A 20,827-nucleotide genomic window follows, 5' to 3' on the forward strand; every position below is an offset into this window, starting at 1 on the left:
TTTGTTTTTATTTTTCTTCAGCTGCATCCTCCATCAGCAGTGAGTCGTCTCCAGTCTCCTCTCCGGCCACCAACCACAGCTCTCCAGTCAGTACACCCAAGAGAGGTCCTCTTGGTCCAGGACCTGTGCTGGTTCCTCCAGCAGGTCACAGTGTGCCAAACACTCCACCTGTAGTCACCATAGCTCCTACAAAAACAAGCAACGGCCTGTGGAGGAACGAGGGCCGGCAGGTAAATTAACATTTAAAAAGCCTTTCACACTGACATTGTGTCTATCTGTTTTTCCCCACATATCTAGTTGCTTTAGTTTGCTTCAAATGCCTTTTTTTCCTGATTCTTACTGTTGTGTTCAAATCTTCTCATTGTTCAGCTTGCCTTCAAGCACAATCTACACACACCAGATGGACTTTTCAGGCTTCAGTGGATTTTCTTGCAGCATGAAGCTCATGACGTGTCAGTATATACTTGACATATGTGTCTGTGACATAGCTGACAGGTCTATGAGTGTAGCTCCACCAACTCACTGGCTCCATGCATTAAACAATGTCAGCTGCCACTGGGACAGCGAGGTGACGGCAATATTAGCAGCCAACATCTGTGCCTCTCTGTGCCCACTCCCATTCTGTCCTTGGATCAGTCTCTCCTCAGTCTTAGGGTTAAGACTGGTAGTTCTCCAACCCAACCCTCAGCAGTCAAAATGATCCTCAGCCCCATCACCCCGTTGCACACTCTTAAGTTGCATCGTGGAAGTGAGAGAAAGTGGGAGAGCTGCTTGCTTTGATAAGAAGTGGATTATGGATTATGGCTGCACTTTAAGGCTTCTTATCTCAGCTCGGGGCTAATGGTTAAGGCCAAGTGCACGGTCATGAACAGCCCTCAACAACATGCGGAAATTCTCTAAGACATTTAGATGATTCCCTGGGGACAGACAGAAGAGGGACAGTTAGCGCTGGGCAAAGAGGTCAGTTAACAGCAATGTGCAGTGTTGTTTGAGCCATTGTCCTCTCCCCTGAATGCCCCTCTGAACCTCGCAATCTGCAACCACGGCTTTGTCAAAATGACCCGTCTGCAGTTCAAGGGTCAGCCAGTGCAAGGAGGGGCCGGATGAATGAAGCTGTCCTCTGGAAAAAATTCATAATTTTTGCCATTCTTGGAACAAAGCAGCTTCACATAGCAGTAGGAAAAAATATATCATCAAAAGCTCCCATCATACCTTAGTGTGTGCACCGCTTATGTTTCCTAACCGTATGCACATGTGTGTGCTTTTGCATGGCGGCTATGATTGTATCTCTTAGAGGTCACACTGAAACCGAAGAGGTCAGGACACTGGGTTTGCGCTATCCCCAAAAGCAGTTGAAGGCCACGTTGCCAAAGAATGAGGAGGTTAAGGGAGGTGATAGTGGCAAGAGGTTAGGCTAAGGGGTCAGAGGTTGGGGTTGAACAGCAGGAGAGATGCATCGTGAAAGCCGGCATCTACGACATTTCTGCTGCAACCATGAAGTGAACCTCAGGACTATAAAAACACACATCACGAAAATATTTTTTCACAAAGAAGATAGTGTATCAGGCTTTTTTAATACAGGGTAGCACTCTATGGTTACAAAAAGACGAAATGGTCTCATTCAGAGGCACAAGTGTGTTTTCTGCATCCCTTGTAAAGTGTCTGATAAAAACATTTTTTTTTTCCTGTGGGCAAAAATGTTTGTGTCCTCTTTTGTGCATTAGAAGGGTATTTTAGAATCTCTTGCTGAGATATGAGTCTTTCAGAGGTGGGGGTGACAGGCAGTGCAGTGAAGTAGGGAGGCCTTGGTGCGTTGGCATTTTGCTTTAATGACTGCGGGAGTCTGCTCCCGCTGCTGCCTGTAATTGCTTTATAATTGGCAATTTGGATTCATGGCTCCATCTGAGAGGCATAAACGAGCACTCTACAATGCGCGGGGTCTCCCACCCTAGCTGAGGGTTACAGGGGCCTAGATTGCACAGAGGAAGAAGGTTGTTAATGGATGTGTCTTTGGAGTTTGAGTGCTTGTGTTTGTTAGTTAGTGTGTGCAAAGTGATGGACTACTGGTAAAGAGTGCATTTTCAGTAAGGAAGAACTCAAATGGTATGACTGGTTGGAAGTATAGGTGCCTGAGTGAATAAGTGCTGTGGGCCTTACCAAAGGTCTGACCTGTTAGACCTACGCCTTTGCATACCCTTCTGACTGTGTATCTACATACATTCAGCAGGATCCCAAGAACCAAGGTCAGGAAACGGAGATGAACAGAGTCTCAAAGCTGTGTTGTAAGGAGATATTATAACTAGACATTGGTCAGTTATTTGAATCATGGTATACCAAGGTGTTTAAAGTGGATGTATATACAAAGTATAGAGAAATGATGATGGATGCTCAGTATAAGGGATTGCCACAATGTTTATGACTCGTTGCAATCAGCTGTTCGCTGTCTCCACATTCCTGCAAGAGGAATTCCTGCAAAGATAGTGACTTGATATAGTTTCCTAGTGTTCCTTAAGCAAAGTTTTACTAATGACCATAATAGAAACCTTTGACTGCTTTAATTAAGTAAAGTGCTTTAAAACTACTTTTGCAGTGAATTAGTGCATTACAAAGAAACTGAATTAAAATGTATTTATTTAATGCACTACTTCATGCCCCCACCTGTTGCTGTGCACTGCCATTCAACTGGGTGAGAAAAGGTTCTTAAACATTTTCTCTGTTCATAAGCAAGACAAATTTGACTGTTTGAAAAATATTTTCCATTGCAAAAAAGACGGAGTGTGACAGTGCAACATAAATGACACCCATCACTCTAATTAACATAAGCTATTTTAAAACTGCAGGTAGGCAACCGATGTGTCTAACATAGACTGCATAGCCCAGATAATTAACCAGGTAATATCATTTTGTTATAAATAATACTGAAATTAATGTTATTTTTACAGCAGGAGGATTGTATGTTCTCTTTTTAAAACAGCACTCCATTGTGTTAAGATTTTTCAAAAAAATTAGTTAAACACTGTTATATTGTGAAAATCTTATAACAAATGCTTTGTTGTAATATCACATTTTGTTTCCATCTTCCATGAATGATTGATTGGCTCACATTTAGTGGCCAAATAGGTTGTAAAACAAGAAATAGAACCAGCTAATAAGCAGCGTCAGCAGCTTAATTATTGCTGTTCCATCTTCTTATAAGATTTGTGTGAAAATAGTTGAAAAGGAACAGTTGATTCAATTTCAGTGGCAATTTATGTCTGGAGATTGGACCAATTCACAGTAATTGCATCACAGCTGTGGTGGTGAAAAGATGCCTCTGTGATGCGGAACACAGTTCAACTTTTTCATACCAATTGCTGGTTAACAGATAGTCTGAGGTTATCTACAAAATGGCTTCATCAGCAGTGGGACGTAGGGTGTTAATTCATATTTGCTGTGGTCCGGGATTTAGGTGGATTCAAAGTACAGCAGCTTAATAAATAGTGTATATGTGACGAGAATAAGGCAAAAATAAAAGGTAATGTCTTATATGGGTAGGTGTTTCCTCAGCATAAATTTGCATCATAGTTCCAGTGATGTAAAAAACAAAAAGCTATCAACTCACTCAGATCCATGAATTGCAGCCTTATCTGTGTGTAAAGTGCAACTTGTTTACAAGGCACAGTCCATTAGCTATGGGTCAGTATGTAATTCTGACACTTTGACAATCTTCAGAAAGACAGAATGTTTTACAGGACATGCCAACAAAGAAAAATGTATAATCAACATATTTCAGTTAAATAATTATTCCTGCTACTGCAAAATATTATGACATAGTTACTAATGCATAAAGCTTCCCAATATATTGATTTGCAGTCATTACTTCTACTCGAGTGTGTGCATTATTACAATCGCAAGAGAGCTCTTTGATGTGATATTTGGGAGACTCTAATTTCTGCTGTCATGCATTAAAATGCTACTTTCCAGTACTTTAAACTGCAAATGTTTATGGTTTTGAAACCATAACTTCAGTGCTAAAAATAGAGGGAAACACTGTACATTATTGCATAATTTAAGGTGCAAAATTTGGTTTATAATTTGGTATGATTTACTTTTGAACTTCTCATTGATCATGGCATAAAGTTGAATGACTTTTTTGTGCACTTACTGTTTTGTGGTTTGCAGAGTCATATTCTACTCAGTCCACTTTTTCTCTAACTGCTCCTAAATGTTTCTTGCATGTCCATGTAATCAGTCTACTGTCTGATCATTCTTTTGGTGAACCAGTGTAGAGAAAAACATCAACGATAAATGTTCTGCTCATTGTTGATAAAGGTGCAAAGTAGTCGTCATAATATTTGCACTCTCTCTGTTACTGCTAACAAAATCTGGCTTACACAGATCTTGATGTCTATCAAACTGGGCAAAAAATAATTGCCTTTTAATAGTCCATTCATAAGAAATGACAAATTGGCATCCAACAATATTGCCATATTTAATCAAACTTTGTAACTGGCAAGATATATGATACAAACAGTTTTAATCTTTTGACATGATTGAATCAACAAGTGAAGAAGAACTGAAACTTTTGCCACATCCGAAACTATTGGGTGTTTTCAGTTTTTGTCAAGTTTGTTGTACTTATCTGCTTCTTCAGACACAATATAAATCTGAATATTTTAGGACAGGATAAAGTATCCATAAACTGCTGATACCGACATATTTTGACATATCTATCCCTCTTTTTCACATGGCTGCTGAGGCCCTCGGCGGACGTCCACCTTCTCCCACTGCTCATAAAGCTTTAAAAGGGATTGGGCTGGGGTCGAGGAGACTGTGCTTGCTTTGGGGGGGAATAAAGTACCACGTTGTTTAGTGGAGCGCAGCAAACTGCTTGGAGTAAATAGCTGCATTAGACTACTGGAAAGTGCGAGCGGGGGCTTAAACAAAGGGTCATGTTAGGATTCTGACCATTAGAGGCATTTAAGATTGGATGTTGGCGCATCAGTGTCAGCCTGGGTCAGTAGCTGTGGAGTTAATGGTTCAGTAAATGGGATTTGTTTTATCAGAGGCAGTGGTGAGAGAGGCGGCAGTACTGCTGTAAGGTCTTCTACTCCCAGGGAACCCAGAGGTTAATTTAGTGGGTTCAAGAACTGCCAACTCCTCCTGCTCACTGTCTTTATGGCCTCATCTTGTTTTTCCCTGTCTCCCCTCTTTCTCCTCCTACTTGTTCTCTTGCCAATTTTAAGTCTGGTTTTGCGAGATGTCTGATAAATGCTCCTTCTTTCCCAGGAAAACCTTGACAGTACGTTACCTTTGAGTAATTTCTTTGTATAACTCAGAAGGAGTGTAAAAATCTCTCCTCTGCTCTTGCATTTGTAGGCCGAGGAAAACCAAAGCTTCAGAAAACGCACTCCCACTCCCTCAGCGGGATGTCTTTTGTAGCGCTGAAACGGTGTGTGCGCTTGCTGAGTGTTAGTGTGTGTTTGTTGTGGGATTGAAGAAGTGAGACAACTCTTGCTGCCAAAAGGAAAGGAAGAAGGGATGGAGGTGAAGGAAAAGAAGAAAGAAACAGGAATAGAGGCATAGGGATGAAGCTTTTTGGACTTTGTTGTGGATACAACCACAGACTCATACTCTCTTTATCTCAGATCAGAGTCATGATCGTTTGCAACATCACTGTTCTCATCGATCATACGAATGTCAGCTCTTGTTTACATTTAGTGAAAAAAGCTCTACTTTTCTTTGCCTCTATCCTCTTGCTTCTACTCTTTTACATTCACTATTAGAAATGTTAAGCCGTCTGTTTTTAACAGAGGGTGCTGTGTAAGAAATGTTCTAAAAGTGCTTGAGGTAATCAGACTGGGCGAGGGAGGCTGCCACTCCACAAACAGGCCTATTATTTCTTCTATCTCCCCTCTCAACTGGCTCCATGAGCTGTGACAACCGTGACGGTCACAGGTCCCAGCGAACAATGACCAAGATTCTTTCCCTGTATCTCTCTGCAGGCTGACTCGGGGCCCCGTGGGGCCAGCAGGGAACGCCTGGCTGCAGAGGGGACCTTCTCCCAGGAAAAAGGTGGCCCCTCGGTCCCTGCTCACCTCCTGGGAAACCCCTATGCCTTTGGTCTCACCCCTGGTGCTGTCATGCAGGATTCACGGTTTCCGCCCCTTAAGTAAGCAAATACTTTTTCTCACCTTTATTAAATTGCTAAATCTGTGTTTAGTTTTATTACAGGAAGTAGCCGCTCACTTGGATGTTGTGATCAATACCATTTCTGATATCAGACTCTCTGGAATAAGCAACTACAGCACACATTCATCTTTTTGACATTAGTGCTGAAAGCAATTAGTTTATGTCGTTTCTTATTGAATCCTGATGAATCTACACAATTATAAACGGAGAATAAAACAAACTATATTTTTCCTGCTGTGCCTTGCTACTCCATCCACCCCCTCCAGCCTGCCCAGACAGTTGCCTAATGCGGTGCCACCTGGTGCCATACCAGAGGAGTACCTCCGGAGTTTTCGGCCCTACGCCACAACCGAGGATTCCCTCAGGATGCAGTCTCTGCCCCTTGGCCTGGACCCTGCAGCAGCAGCGGCTGCAGCCGCCTACTACCACCCCAGCTACCTGCCGCACCCCTCTTTCACACCGTACCGGTAAGCATCTTATTTAATCCTTTTGTTGACTTTTCAGTTTCTCTCAGATTATTAATTGTGCAAAATTATTAATCAATATGTGTGTGTTGGTGCACATGCATATGATTCATGGTCCGGTGAATTATGAGCCTGCATATTCAGTGGCAGTGGTAATGCAAGCGACATTAAACTTGAACACAAACTGCTGTATTTAGTCATGCAAACTAGCAAGTAAAGACTGAAGAACTCCATCCTGGTACTGAGCTGTATGGTACAAGTTCAGAGTTCAAAATGATAGATATACTCACCTTCACTGGACAAGCTGATGCTAAAAAGATGGTGTTGGATATTTCTGGGTCTGCATTATCAAAATGCACTTAGGGTGAAGAAACATATCAATTAAGACTGTGGGCATTGAATTTAGATATTTTCTTTACCCAGATGCCATAGGTAACATTAAGACATGAATAGTTTTAGAGTTGTTTTACTACCAATGTATGCTTGAAGGTTTGTATTAAAGTAATATCCCCATGAAATAATTGCTTGATTTTTTTTAATAAACAAGGTGTTAATTTATCTTAAATATTTTATCTGAAATTTCTAAATGAATTCCTATTTAAAAGAAATCTGCTCAGTATATCAAATCACTGTAATCAGTGCAATGAAGCATGTGCAATTTTCCCACAGTCTGCCTGAATCCATTTCTCAGGATCACATTTAGAGTTCATTGCATTCACACTCTGTCACCCAGCAGTATATTTGTCTAGTGGCCTCTCTTCCTTTGGTGCCCATACCTGATATAAATTTTAGTGTGTGAGATGTGAAATCTCTGGAAAAGCTGCGGAAACATTTTGATTGCAGAAATGAAACGGAACAGTGGAGAAAAAACTGGGGAATTGCAACGAATGTCATCATCACAATCTTTTTTATAAAATGTTGTAATTGTAATTTTCCAAATCTTGTGCAGCAACACTTTTAAATGCATTTCCCTCATGATTGTGTGCATGCTGAGAAGGACTTCTTTTGCTTTAGGCTCTCTAACCGGCTGCATGCCCCTAGTCTGTCATCTAACATCATAGGACTGCAGTACCCATCACACACACTCCTCCATAATGGATTTAATGAGGGGTGGGCTGTGGATGTCACACACATGCACATAAGCTGTGCGTCAACATCCAGCGCTGTCTTTTCATGGTTCTTGTGTGGTGCTGGAGCTTAGCTGACAGATACCGCTGCCTCCTGGAAAAGATGGAAGACCCAGGGATGTCGCTTCTTTGGGAGAGGGAGGCAGACAGGTTAATGAAAGTAAAAGCTGCACTGTCACATGAAGAGACTGACTGACGTTCTTTTCCTTTCCTTTTTTTTCCTTGTAATCCTCATATCCCAGGATGGATGACCCGTTCTGCCTCTCTGCTTTAAGGTCACCTTTCTATCCACTGCCAGCAGGGGGAGCTTTACCCCCCCTCCATCCTTCTGCTGTTCACATGCACCTACCTGGCGTCCGCTACCCTGGAGATTTTGCACACCCTTCATTATCAGCACTGCAGTCTGAGAGGTAAAGTCTCCCTTGGTAAATGCATAGAGCATATCTCAGCAGTATGTCACAATTAAGTGTTGTCTTCTTCTAATTTTGCTGACATTGTTTTGTTTCCTTGTGCAATTTGTTTTTCCAGACTCCAGCTGGAAGATGAGCTGCGACAGCGTGAGAGGGAACGCGAACGAGAACGCGAACGAGAGCGCGAACGTGAAAAAGAAAGGGAGCGTGAGGCTGAGAGAGAGAAGGAGCGTGAGAGGGAACGCGAGCGTGAACGGGAACGGGAGAAGGAGCTCGAGAGGGAGAGGGAGAGGGAACGGGAGCGCGAGAGAGAGCGAGAGAAGGAAAAGGAGAGGGAGAAGGAGCTGGAGAGGCAGAAGGAAAGAGCTCTGAGAGAGAAGGAGCTGCAGGCGTCCAAGGCCATGGAGAACCACTATCTGGCTGAGCTCCACTCCATGAGAGGACAGGAGGAACGAAGCAAGCCTGAGAGGCTGACCCCTAACCGGGCTGGTATGTGTCCATGCTCCCCATGTCGCCTCCAAGAGCTGCAGTCATGTTGCTTATAAACACTGAAATAGCTTAGATCAAACTTATGCTCAATATTTTCTGAAAACAAATGGATATGCTGACCTGGACTGTTACTCAGACAAAACCAGCTCACAGATGTACTTATTGTTTACAGTGAGGAAGAAAATTAAAAAAATACATATTTTAGCAAATTCTTATTTTGTATGGATTTATTACTGAATAGTCAGGATCTCACAAGCAAACATATTGTTTTAAAAACAAAATTTACACATCAAGTAGGCCACTTTATACATCAGTTACAATATAGAACATAACACTAGGACTGTACTAAATCACAGTTTGAAAAAGCAATTTTTGTTTCTCTCATGGTAGCAGCAGATGTTTTTTGGTGTAAAATGAAAGTTGTTTCTCTTGCCATATCCTCTGGATGACAGATTTTAGAAAATCCTCCGCTAAGCACAATCGCCTTGTCTTACTTAATGTTTTACCATTGGGTATGTATGATCATATCACTTTGTACTTTACCTTATAAATAGGTTTGCTGTGATGAAGCAGATTCATTTATACTGAATTTGGATTCATGGAGCTTGATATAAGTTGTATTTATTTGTTTTCAGACTACATTTGTAATTTAGTTCTACATAAATTAAACTGAGGAGTTAGGGAGTTTAACTAAGGAGTAAAAATAGTTGGAACAATCGCACCGTCTGTTTTGGGTTATTCTCACTAGATGACTCATTTCAATCAAATACCTAATTTTATCTGGTGCACAAAATAAAATTGCTTATTTTAAATGTTTGCTTAAGCAGACATAGTTTCCTCAAATTAGTGAGAACAAATATGTAACCTACAAATCTTTAATGATGATTATATTGATTTTGCTTCAACATTTTTAATCTTTATTTTAATTTTGCATGTGTTGGTTACATTACAGGAATCCACGTGCCAACTATGCAAATGAGATGCATGCAGAAATGACAAGCTAGCAAAATATGATAAAATATATTTTTCACTACTGATAAAAGATCATGACAGTGTAGCATGAGCAAAGCACACTTTATTAAGAAATGACGCCTGGCTAAAACTAAAATAGATTATTAAGTAGTTGCCATTTGTATGAAGCAACAGATCATACAAAAAGCAAAATGTATATATTTACATTTTTATAAAAATATATAAAAATTATTCTTACTGTCTTTGCTGCAGAAAAAGCCAAAGAGCCTGCTCTTCCAGCTCCCAAACCAGTACCACCTGGAATCCACCCATCAATGGTCCAACCCCATCATCACGTTTCCAGTCTGATCTCCAACCATGCCCTCTACATGGGTTCTGGCGTTGTGGGCACAGGACTCACCGCCTCAATGATCACTCAGAGGGCCAATGAGGAGGAGAGATGGTTGGCACGGCAACGCAGGCTGAGACAGGAGAAAGAGGATCGCCAGTCCCAGGTGTCTGAATTCCGCCAGCAGGTTCTGGAGCAGCATCTGGACCTGAGCCGGCCCGCTGACGTACCGGATCACAGGACAGACACTCACAGGTGAGCTAACACTCTCAAACCACATGCCGTGGCAGTGTCTTCATGATTTCTTTCAGTGATTGCACAATTTTTTTGTTCCTCTTATCTGATGAAAACAAAGCGTTCTGGGATCTGTTGCAACAAAACACACAAATAGTGAGATTTTTGTTCACTTCTGTCAGCCTGTAGGGACAGTGATTGCTGTGTTCTGCAGTTCTAAATCCAGGCTGGCATTGAGTTTGGCTTAGGCAGTTCCAGGAAAAAGATGAACCATTTCTGGAACATGGCATCTGCTATACTTCCCTTTAGGCTTCCTTCTAGTGCTGCAATGGAGAAAACACTGCTATGCATAGGAGCTGATGACGGTAGTAACATTGAATCTTTATAACTCCTGTTTATGAGCAGGAATTGATAAGGGTTTCAAACATGTAGGGAGTCAGACTACTTGGACACACACAAAGGCTAATCCTCTCAACCACACACAGGATTAGCCTGATACCTACCTCTCATTGTGAGGGTGACTGTGTTTGTGTTGCTCGTGATTCAGAGGTAAGGGTTGTGGTTAATGCTGGCAGGACTGGAGAGGCACACACACACACATCACACACACACGCTATCAGTAACCCTTCAGTGTAATCACATAATCACAGCTCAAAGGCTGCAGATTGCAGATAAGACGCAGTTTGCTTATTCACATACACCCAAACAGCGTGTATAGATAATTAAACTAGTCATGCAGTGTGTGTAATACTTCCACATTTTCATTTGGAAATATACTTGGGAAAAAAATATCCATCGGCCAACTGTTCTTCCTTCTTGACTGTTACCATTAATTTAGCATCTCTAGAGCAGTTTTTAGTACTGTCATAATTTGTTTGTTATTTATAAAATTCATTTGTTTTACCATTCATCTGTTGATGTTTTCTTTTCTGGCACCTCATCAGGAGGACATTTCCACTGGCCTCTTCTTTTATACACAGCTCTCTGCTGTGCATGCCACACTACAAAAGGCCTAACAGATAAAAAAAAAAAAAAAGCAGCCTGTATGTTTGGAGGAAAGTGTGTGCCTTGGCCACATCCTCACTCTGCTCAGGGCTACTCTGTCTGGGTTTGATAACGCTGCAGTGCAGACACACTGACAGGGCTGAGAGGAAGCAGGCACAGCACATGGGCTCTGCTGTGTGTCTCTGTTCTGTGTGTTTGATAGGAAATAAATTTTTTGGGAGAGAAATTGTGTTTTATTTATGCATTTAACATCTTAAAATTTCCTGCCTGCAGGTCCATGCAAAACCACCATGAGCCAGGAAGCAGAGAACATCATCCCCACTTAGGCGCCCCTCCACCCCTTATCTCGCCCAAACCTCCGCAGCCCCCACGTGAACACCACCCGCCACCTCCAACCACCCTGTGGAACCCCGTCTCTCTCATAGAAACTGCCTCAGAATCCAGACGTAGCCACGAGCCCTCAGGGATGGGCCACTTTGAGCTCAGTCGGGGCCCCCAGGGGCCCTCTAAATATGAAGATGGAACTCGAAGGAGAGACATGGCGGTGACTGAGAAATACCCCCCTCACAGAACTCCTCTAGTACTCTCCGAGCACGGAACCTTCCTTGCTGATCTAGAGAAATCCACCCAGTCCCTCCTCAGCCAGCAGAGGGCGTCCATGTCTTTGCCGAGTCAGTACGAAATGGAGGGAAGCTTAAAAATCCATGCTGGACTGAAGAACCTGCAGGGACATCCAGTGTACAGCAGGCATGGACAAGGTCTTGGAATGATGGCAGGAGCTGGGATCGGACCACTAACCGCGCAGGGGCCGGGCCCAGACACGGTGCTGATCTATGATGAGTTTCTGCAGCAGCACCGAAGGCCTGTCAGTAAACTGGACCTGGAGGAGAAGAGGAGAAGGGAGGCCAGAGAGAAAGGTATTCATCACAGGAATAAGATCAGATGGACCCTGCTTGGAAGTAGAAGAGACTGGGATAAGATGAGCCATTTTTCATATTTAGGATCACTACATCAAGGCGACCTTAGTTTGATAGCTAACTTACTTATATTGTGCATCCCTTCATGCTATCAGAATGAATGTACAGATGGCCGTTTCGACTAACATAGCATGTCCAATAAAGTTATCTCATGGCACAGCATAAACACACACACTCATCCTCCCATCAACTCAACCCCACCAATCATACATCTCCTCCTTCCATAAATAAGTCTGTTTTTCCCATCCTGCGCATTTTATTTGTTATACACAATTCATCGGGTTCAATAACCTTTTTGTTCCTGTTGCAAATTGCTGATAAACAACTGTTTAGTAAACTAAAATTTTAAAAAATGTTTTATTGAGCTTTGGAAGCAAACATTAACCTTTAGAAAGAAAGTGCTAGAACTGAATCCTCGATCCAGAATCATTGTTTCTTCCACAGGCTCAACTTACCCCAAAGCCACCATTTCAACTTTTTCTGCCTACAGCTACAAAGCTTTTATCTTTAGTTTATGACTTCACGTTGTAGTAAGACACATTTTAAAATATGTATTATGTTCTAAACACAATTCTTATGAAACATATGATGCACTAAATGTTTTTGTTTGTTTGTTTGTTTGTTTTTTGGTAAAGTCTAACAACTTTAACAGTGTGATTCTTAACTTCACAGACTCAACTATTTGGTCAAATGATCTGTTTTTTTTACCGTTTCCTAGCAACAAGGGGTCGCTCTGCTTACCTTTTGGCTCAACTTGCCCCAGTCTCTCCTACGTCATATCTCATAGTCTGACATTTTTACAAGAGGCAGTAAAATATTGTGACACTGTTTCTACAGGTTACTACTATGAGCTGGATGACTCATATGATGAGAGTGATGAGGAGGAGGTGAGAGCCCATCTCAGGAGGGTAGCAGAGCAGCCCCCACTGAAACTAGATGACTCCACAGAGGTAAAATATGCTTTCTATTCTTTAACCTGGCAAATGAAAACACAAGTGATCATAGTACAACACTAAATACGATCTGTATGATTTGCTTCCATACAGAAATTAGAGTTTCTGACCATGTTTAGCCTGACCACTGTGAGCCGGCGTGATGAGCTCATGCAGCAAAAGAGAAGGAAAAGGAGGAGAATGCTCAGGGAACGCAGCCCTTCGCCTCCTGCTTCACAGTCCAAGCGCACGCCCCCACCCCCTCCTGCTCAGCTCAGCACGCGTTTCACTCCGGAGGAAATGGACCGAGCACCAGAACTGGAGGACAAGAAGCGATTTCTCACCATGTTCAAACTCTCTCATGTCACCGTGCAGGAGAGAAAAGGTCAGTCTGTAGAGCAGTGACACTTATACAACTCTTTTTAGTTACTTTGTTATAATTAAAAATTAATCTAACGAGTATAAAATAGAGTAGCATGATTTTCTCATTTGTCCTTCTAAAAATTGTTAGGCAAAAATTTAAAAACAAAATAATGACAAAAATTAAATAAATTTGTGCAGTTTATAAAAAAGTCGATCTTAAATTAGTCAGGTAAACTGGACCTGTTTTGTTTTAGCTGTGCTTTTATATATTTTCGGAAATAGTTATTTTAGAGTTAAGAACACAGGAACGACAAATTGACTCGGGTCATTAGCCTGACCCAAAAAATATACCTCAGTTTCTCTTGTTTTGTCTTGGGCATCTCATTTCAGCAGAACGATGCCCATTTGGATCTTAAAAAGCAAAACTCAGTTGCATTCTGTTCTGCAGTATGCTGATGCTTCACTTCAGATGAGCTCTGTTGGGCTCATTTGCACTCCACTCCCATGAACATGCTGACTCAAGCCTCAAAGGAAATTATAAAAGGGTCAAAAAATGATGTCAACTACATATCCCTACATTACAGTATATGCAACGTGTATTGAGCAGTGTGTGCACTATGACTAACTTTTTCCCAGTTAGATGGGAGGACTTGGCAAATCGGTTTGCACACACACGTTTGTCGAATTACAATTCTAAGCCCTTTATTTATCAGCTTTTCTTTAATTGTTCCTTAGCATTCAGATGAAGAATTATCGTCAAAACCTTGCATTTTTTAAACTGTGTCCAAAATGTCTTTAAAAGCTTAAATGGTTTTGTTAAAGATCGTATACATGTCTGAACTGGGAGTTCAGGCTGAATCTTTACAGTCACAGTTTAGGAAGACTAACTATAGTGTAGCAGTAAATGAACATCACAGACATGAATCATGGTAAACTGTTTTCTTGTAGACAATGAAAGAGTGGTGGAACTGCTTCAAGCCATTAAAGAAAAAAGTGTGACCTTGGATACAATCAGACATTCACCTCATCCACTGTGCAAGAGCCCTCCAGCACATGTTTCTGGTAAGATGCTTGTCACTGAATAATCACTCACTTTTCCATCACTTAAGTATTTAAAAAGCTTTTTCTAAACTTTTTTTCTAGTAAATTTTTCTAGCTGTAAATGTGAAGTATTCATGCCACAGCAGTGATGATGTGGATCTTGACCTCATCATGATAACATTTGCTGAAACAATTGCAGATCCAGCAGTTACTCGGCACTCCTCTGAATCTGAAGACCACCATAATGTCAGACAGCATAGTCCTCCGTCACATTGCCCAGCATCCCCCAATGGTCATCCAAAACCCGTTGGGGATACCTTACGGCCAAAGGCGCCCCCCTCCCCAGCTGTCTACCCAGATAAGGCCCGGGGGCCCGGTGAGGGACCCATCCCGAAGAGGAACTCCAGCTTGCTCAACAGCTTGCGGCCGCCGCTCCCCCTGCAGGCTAAAGAGGGACTTCACAGCATCAATGGCCGCACAAAACCTTGGGACAGCTTCACCCCAGAGGAATTCGCCCAGCAGTTCCATGAATCTGTTCTTCAGTCCACTCAAAAAGCTCTGCAGAAACACAAAGGTAACAAGCTTTGTGTGCGAAAGTAATTTTGATGCACAATGTCAGTTCAGTAAAAATCTGAGCCTTAATTACATTTGCAATGGTCACTTCAATCACTGAACACTTAATTCAGCTGGAAACTAAAATATGAACGTCATAAATTCTCACAGATTCGTAAACATACATGATTTAATATTCTCATATTTATAGTAATTTATCAACAATGTGCTATCAAAAACTACTGTGTATAAATATAATATACAGTTTTTTGTATAATTACAGATTAAAAGTCTAATAGTCTTCAAACATGTTTGGCTGCCTGAAGGTTTACAAAGTTATAAATTTAATTTGGTGCATCTATTAGACACAAGTTTCAAAATACATCAAAATATTAATATTTCTGGTTTTTAGATGTTTATTTCTGTGACAATATAATTTTAAACTAAGAATTATTCTAATACTTTGTCATTCTGATGGTTGCTGTAGTTGTAAAATATTTAAAATTCTGAAATATTGTAACATTGCTGCTTAATGCTGCTAAACAATAGTCAATAGCGATTTCAAATATATACATTGACAACTTCAAACTAGTCGTAGTAATTATTATGCCATTAAAAAATGGTAAGCCTTCAGTTTAAATATAATTTCTGTGATAATACATGTTGTAGGATTCATATTTTACTGAAGTTATAGCTTTAAGCTTGAGTCTCATCAACAAAATTTTCAATAATGCTGTAAATATTTCTCTTAATATTTTGTGCAAGAAATCCAATAATATTTTTAGTACTAAATGTAAATGATTAGTTGTGCTCTCACTTGCAGCTCAAAACAAAAAGATTTGTATACATAGAAAAGATGTGGTGTTTGATGTAGAAAATCGAAATCTATAAATTCTCTGCATAATTTGTTAGAAATACTGTAAAATTACCACTACATGAGTTATCCTCTGGCAATAAAGAAAAAAAATCTGATTGGAAATTACTCATTAGTTGTATTTTTGTCTCCTGTTTTGTTTTTGTTTTTTTTATCTACAGGAGTGGCAGCAAATGTGTCAGATTCATCTCACCTCCAGGAGTCCTCGGTCCACTATAACATTCCCGAGCTTCAGAACGCCCCTAGCCGTCCGTCTCAGCCACTTTCCCAGCCTCACTCGAGTGCACCACCATTTCCTCTGCCCCTTTCCCACTCCCTCTCCCACCCTCAGCCCAATGGACAGCACTTTCCAATGCCCCTCCACAAGGAGGCAGCAGTGATGAGGGAGGACCTGTCTGGTCCAGATGACTCAGAAGAGGAAGATGATGAGGAGGAAGACGAGGCTCCGGTTCCCAAGTGGCAGGGAATCGAATCTATATTTGAAGCATATCAGGAATATGTTGAAGGTAAGCAGCACCATAACATATACAGTGATGATACTGGCAACATAAAATCTCACAACTCTTCTTAAAGTGTATAGATGAGCCATTTTCAACTTTTAAATTTGGGTCAATTAAATCCCTTTCATATCGGTAACTAGAGTACATTGGGGTATTTTCTCAGAGACCAGCTGTAAACTGGTTAAAAGGTATAAATTTAGAGTTCAGCTTGCTGTCAATATATTGAAAATTCTAGAAATGAAATAAAAAATTTAAGTTGTCAACATATGTTGTTGTAGAATTTCTCTGCCACTAGAGGGAGGTATTTACTCTTCAGGTGTGTGTGTAGCTGACACATTCTCATAGGTGGTTTCCTGTCACCTTGAAATAGGAAGACTTGCACCTACAGCTGAACATGGGAAACTTTTCTCTGCCCTTCTTCTTAACTTCTAACTGTGACACCGTTATCTGTTTCTTTCTCCACATCCTGCTTTATCTGACAGAGCAAACTTTGGAGAGACAAGTATTACAGAGCCAGTGTCGAAGACTAGAAGCTCAGAACTACAACCTCAGTCTGACTGCTGAGCAGCTGTCTCACAGCATGGGGGTAAGACACACACACACACACACACACACACACATAGAACATTATGATAATGCCCAGGATCTACTGTATACCCCTACTATATTAGTTTAAAACTAACATAGTACAAAATATTAGTTTAGATGTAAAAAAGGACAGAACGGAGGTAAAAAATTGGTTATGAAGGGTTACTGACTCAGAGTCATATAAGGATGCAGAATATTTCTTACATAAACCTGTAGTGCTGCTTGAAAAAAAACAATCCTTTCATTCAGTAATATCTTATACTGTAGACCTGAATGAGTGACTTTCAGTTTTTCCTTATCTACGTCCTTTGTAACACTTGACTCCTCCTCTGTTGCTCAGGAGCTGATGTCGCAGAGACAGAAGCTGGCAGTGGAGCGGGAGAAGCTACAAGCAGAGCTGGAGCACTTCAGGAAGTGTCTGACACTCCCGCAGACACATTGGCCGAGAGGCAGCCATTACAAAGGATACCCTCCAAGGTGACCCCGACATGCCAACCTGAAGACCCCCCGCTCCCGGCCGCCTCCCCTTCAGACTTAGAGTTTATTTTTTCACGGTCTCGTCCTTGTGGCTTCGTGGAGGGGTATGTGGCTGGCTAGATAAGATTAGTGAATTAAATGGCTTGAGTGAATAAATAAACAAGTGAATGCACAAGAGACAGGACCATTCATTGAAGGACAGTTAGTCTTTGGACTGTGGCTTGCCAGGGACTGCTCCAAAAGCCACTGATGCGTGCCAATGTAGCCAACCCTGAGAGGCAGGAGAACCTGAAGATCAACACACAGTTACAAGCAAATGCCTGCTAGTCACATTCTTTAGCTCCTGCTGCTCTGCTGTTTAGTTCCTGCATCCCTCACCACCACAGCCACACAGACAATCCTGCCAATGAAGGAGCATCTGCCCCCCTTTGTCCCTTGAGGGGTTTCATCACAAGACTTGAAAGCTCCAAATCTCCAAACGAAGGCTTCCGGCCAGTTGGGACAGATTTTTACCACAGCGGCTACGTGAGCTTTTGAACTGGAAATGCACTTAAGAATTAAAGCTGAAGAACTACCTGTTGGTACTGTGTTACAACAAAGAACTATTCAAATTAGGGAAAACCTAGAAAATGTACATGTTTTTTAAAGAATTAAGGAAATGTTTTATTTCAAAATAGAAAGTTTGAAAATAAGAATTTTAAAGGGTGCTTCAGCCTTGTATTGTACATAATATGAAGACTTAAATGAATTTTGTATGTTTTTATTACTTTAATCATTGTTCTTTTAAAAGAAAAGCCTGCCATTTTTATATGTTTATGCTTTTTGGGGGGGAGAGAGGGGGTTAAAAAAAAGCCTTGCTTTTAGTGTTTTTCTTTTGTTGTTTTTGCTGCTGCTGGCCAGAAAAAGCTCACTCTGAGATGTTTCACAGATGGAGTGAAAGCAGGATGCGCTCCTGCGTTCTTCCTGTCCTGACTCAGAGCAGCTGAGACCCAGCCACAGCCCACCTCATCTGGCCTCTGAGCTCAGCAAAGCTGGCTCAGAGGCCCTGAGACATTGCCCCCCGTGCTGCACAGCAAAAATGCCTGTGTTTCCCCCTCCTCCTCTGCTATGCTTCACTGCTGCTGGCATGACTAGTTAGTCATACCGTCACCCATAAATCAGACTTACAGTGATGTACAGGTGCATCTCAACACTTTAAAATATCCTGGAGAATTTAATTTAATTCAGTTATTCAATTCACAAAGACAAAGTCATATTTTAGAGATTATTACATGTAGAGTGATCTATTTCAAGGAAATATTTTTGGTTAAAGTTGATTATGGCTTCCAGCTAATTAAAAAGACTTTAAAAACAGACATAAAAAACCTATTTTATTTTACAGTACAGTATCTGCACTCAAAACTTAGTCAGGGCTCCTTTTGCTTGAATTACTCTGTCAGTGCAACGTGACATGGATCCTCTGGTTCTGATGAGGTTTGCTTTGGTAGAGGCCGTCAGCTGGTGTGAATTGTTGGGTCTCCCATCTTCCTCTTGACAATACCTAAAAATATTCCCTGTTGGATTTATGTTCAGTCTAGTTTGCTGCTGAATGAATCACAGTAAGTAGTCCTTAGGCAGATACAGGTACTTTACTCAAGGTAGGGGTTAAGTCCTGCTGGAAGATGAAATCAGCATCTCCATAAAGCTAAACATAAAGTGCTCTAAACTTTGATGGTAGATGCTGACTTTGGACATGATAAAAAAAAAAACAATAAACAGACCAACACCAGCAGACGCTATAGCACCCCAAATCATCACTGGGGTGCCATTACTATTCTTGCTAGTGTTTTAAATGAATTACAGACACAAACCTTTCGGTGATGGTCTAAATTTTTTGGGATGCACCTTTACAGTTTATATATAAGGACTCTCATAAACAGCCAGCAGATGAAACTGCTTCTTAATACTTTAAATATTGACTCATTTAGTTTTTAAGTCAGAACATAGCTTTGAAGCCACTTTAATAATTACACCTTACAAAATTAAGCCCTTATCAAACAGCCATTAAAGGACACGGTGCCAAAAAAAATTTAAGGATTTTATAATCTTGACTTTGATTAAAATTGTAATTGGAGAGCCAAACTTTCCATCAAGAATCTTCCATTTCTCTTGACCTTTTTTGAAGGATCCCAATGCTGCCCAAAGCTGTCATCATGTTCTAAATATCAGCCACAAAATCACACATGTAATTAAGCTGGACCTGATTACAAAGGGGTTTTTTGGGGGGTTTTTTTTACGTTGCATACATGTTTACAACTTTTCCTCTGCCCTGAAATCTGTCCAGTAGTTCGCCGACTACTTTCACCATCAGAATCATTCAGCCTGAGTTTTAGGGCTGAATGTGCCATCTGAAACCCTGGAGGCCATCACTGACATGACTGTGGTTTTTAAGGTGTTTATGTAAAAACATGAAGCCTTTCAAAAAAGGAGAAATAATTTTAGATGTACTAAAAGGGGATTTTTGACTAAGACTGAAGCACAATTATGCCACACGAACCCTATATCACGTCCAAGTGCCTCAGTAATTTGGGAGCCTGTGAATGAGTTGCAGTCCACACGATGAACATTAGCAATCAGGGGCTTTACATCCAAGCGTCTGCAGTATGTCACACCTTCAAAATAAGACTTAGAGATGACATTAAATAAATTTATCCGATCACTAATTACTTCATTCAAAACTAATTGTTTTTTTTTGTTTGTTTAAATGAGCAAGGCCTAAACTAGATAAGAATTAAAAAGTGCAGTCTGTTACTTTTCCACAGCAGCAAAGAGCCACCCGTGCAGCCTATCAGCAAATGAGGATGCATGCAAGCTGAGGTAAGCTGCCAATTAGCTGGGGAGGACAGTGCAGTAAGATAAAGCTCTTACTCAGCCTCCCTGGGTCTCCATCTCCAACCCACGCACGCCCATGCAATAGCCCTGTTACTCAGTGGAGGATGTCTAGATGCTGTGAAATCCTGTTGTTTTTTTTTTTTTTTGGTTCTTTTTTTATTAATGTACTTGTTTAAATTCATCGTAATGTAATATATTCTTTGTTGAATGTAGTAATTAGGTATTTATGAATATATGGCTGTGATTTCTGACAAAAAAGAAAATAAAATACTTCAAAAATGTCAAACATTAAAATGTGTTATTGTTTGTCTTGGGTGGGAATTCTCTGAGGAATGGAAAACTAAACAGATTCCCAGATCCTATTGTGGAAACTTTATGTTTATCAAACTCTGTTAAGAGATTTTTCTTACAGCTTTTAAATTATTTGCCCCACCTTAAAATAATTTAATCAA

General features: G+C 40.9%; 1 protein-coding gene across 8 annotated transcripts in view; it reads left to right on the top strand.

The window, feature by feature from the left end:
• The window catches only part of gse1b (Gse1 coiled-coil protein b), a 184,130-nt gene extending 163,469 nt beyond the window's left edge, over nucleotides 1-20,661 (top strand). For all 8 annotated transcript variants that reach the window (XM_032560137.1, XM_032560143.1, XM_032560139.1 and 5 more), the window contains 14 exons: nucleotides 22-230; nucleotides 5,985-6,151; nucleotides 6,438-6,638; nucleotides 8,005-8,172; nucleotides 8,291-8,661; nucleotides 9,886-10,216; nucleotides 11,474-12,117; nucleotides 13,015-13,127; nucleotides 13,224-13,494; nucleotides 14,421-14,534; nucleotides 14,713-15,087; nucleotides 16,101-16,445; nucleotides 16,922-17,025; nucleotides 17,368-20,661. In XM_032560137.1, the coding sequence (XP_032416028.1) occupies nucleotides 22-230; nucleotides 5,985-6,151; nucleotides 6,438-6,638; nucleotides 8,005-8,172; nucleotides 8,291-8,661; nucleotides 9,886-10,216; nucleotides 11,474-12,117; nucleotides 13,015-13,127; nucleotides 13,224-13,494; nucleotides 14,421-14,534; nucleotides 14,713-15,087; nucleotides 16,101-16,445; nucleotides 16,922-17,025; nucleotides 17,368-17,508 (3,554 nt within the window). In that variant the 3' untranslated portion in view covers nucleotides 17,509-20,661. The remainder of the gene's footprint in view (nucleotides 1-21; nucleotides 231-5,984; nucleotides 6,152-6,437; nucleotides 6,639-8,004; nucleotides 8,173-8,290; nucleotides 8,662-9,885; nucleotides 10,217-11,473; nucleotides 12,118-13,014; nucleotides 13,128-13,223; nucleotides 13,495-14,420; nucleotides 14,535-14,712; nucleotides 15,088-16,100; nucleotides 16,446-16,921; nucleotides 17,026-17,367) is intronic.
• The last annotated feature ends 166 nt before the right edge of the window (nucleotides 20,662-20,827 follow it).

The sequence above is a fragment of the Xiphophorus hellerii genome, chromosome 4, assembly GCF_003331165.1.
Source record: "Xiphophorus hellerii strain 12219 chromosome 4, Xiphophorus_hellerii-4.1, whole genome shotgun sequence".
Taxonomy (NCBI): domain Eukaryota; kingdom Metazoa; phylum Chordata; class Actinopteri; order Cyprinodontiformes; family Poeciliidae; genus Xiphophorus; species Xiphophorus hellerii.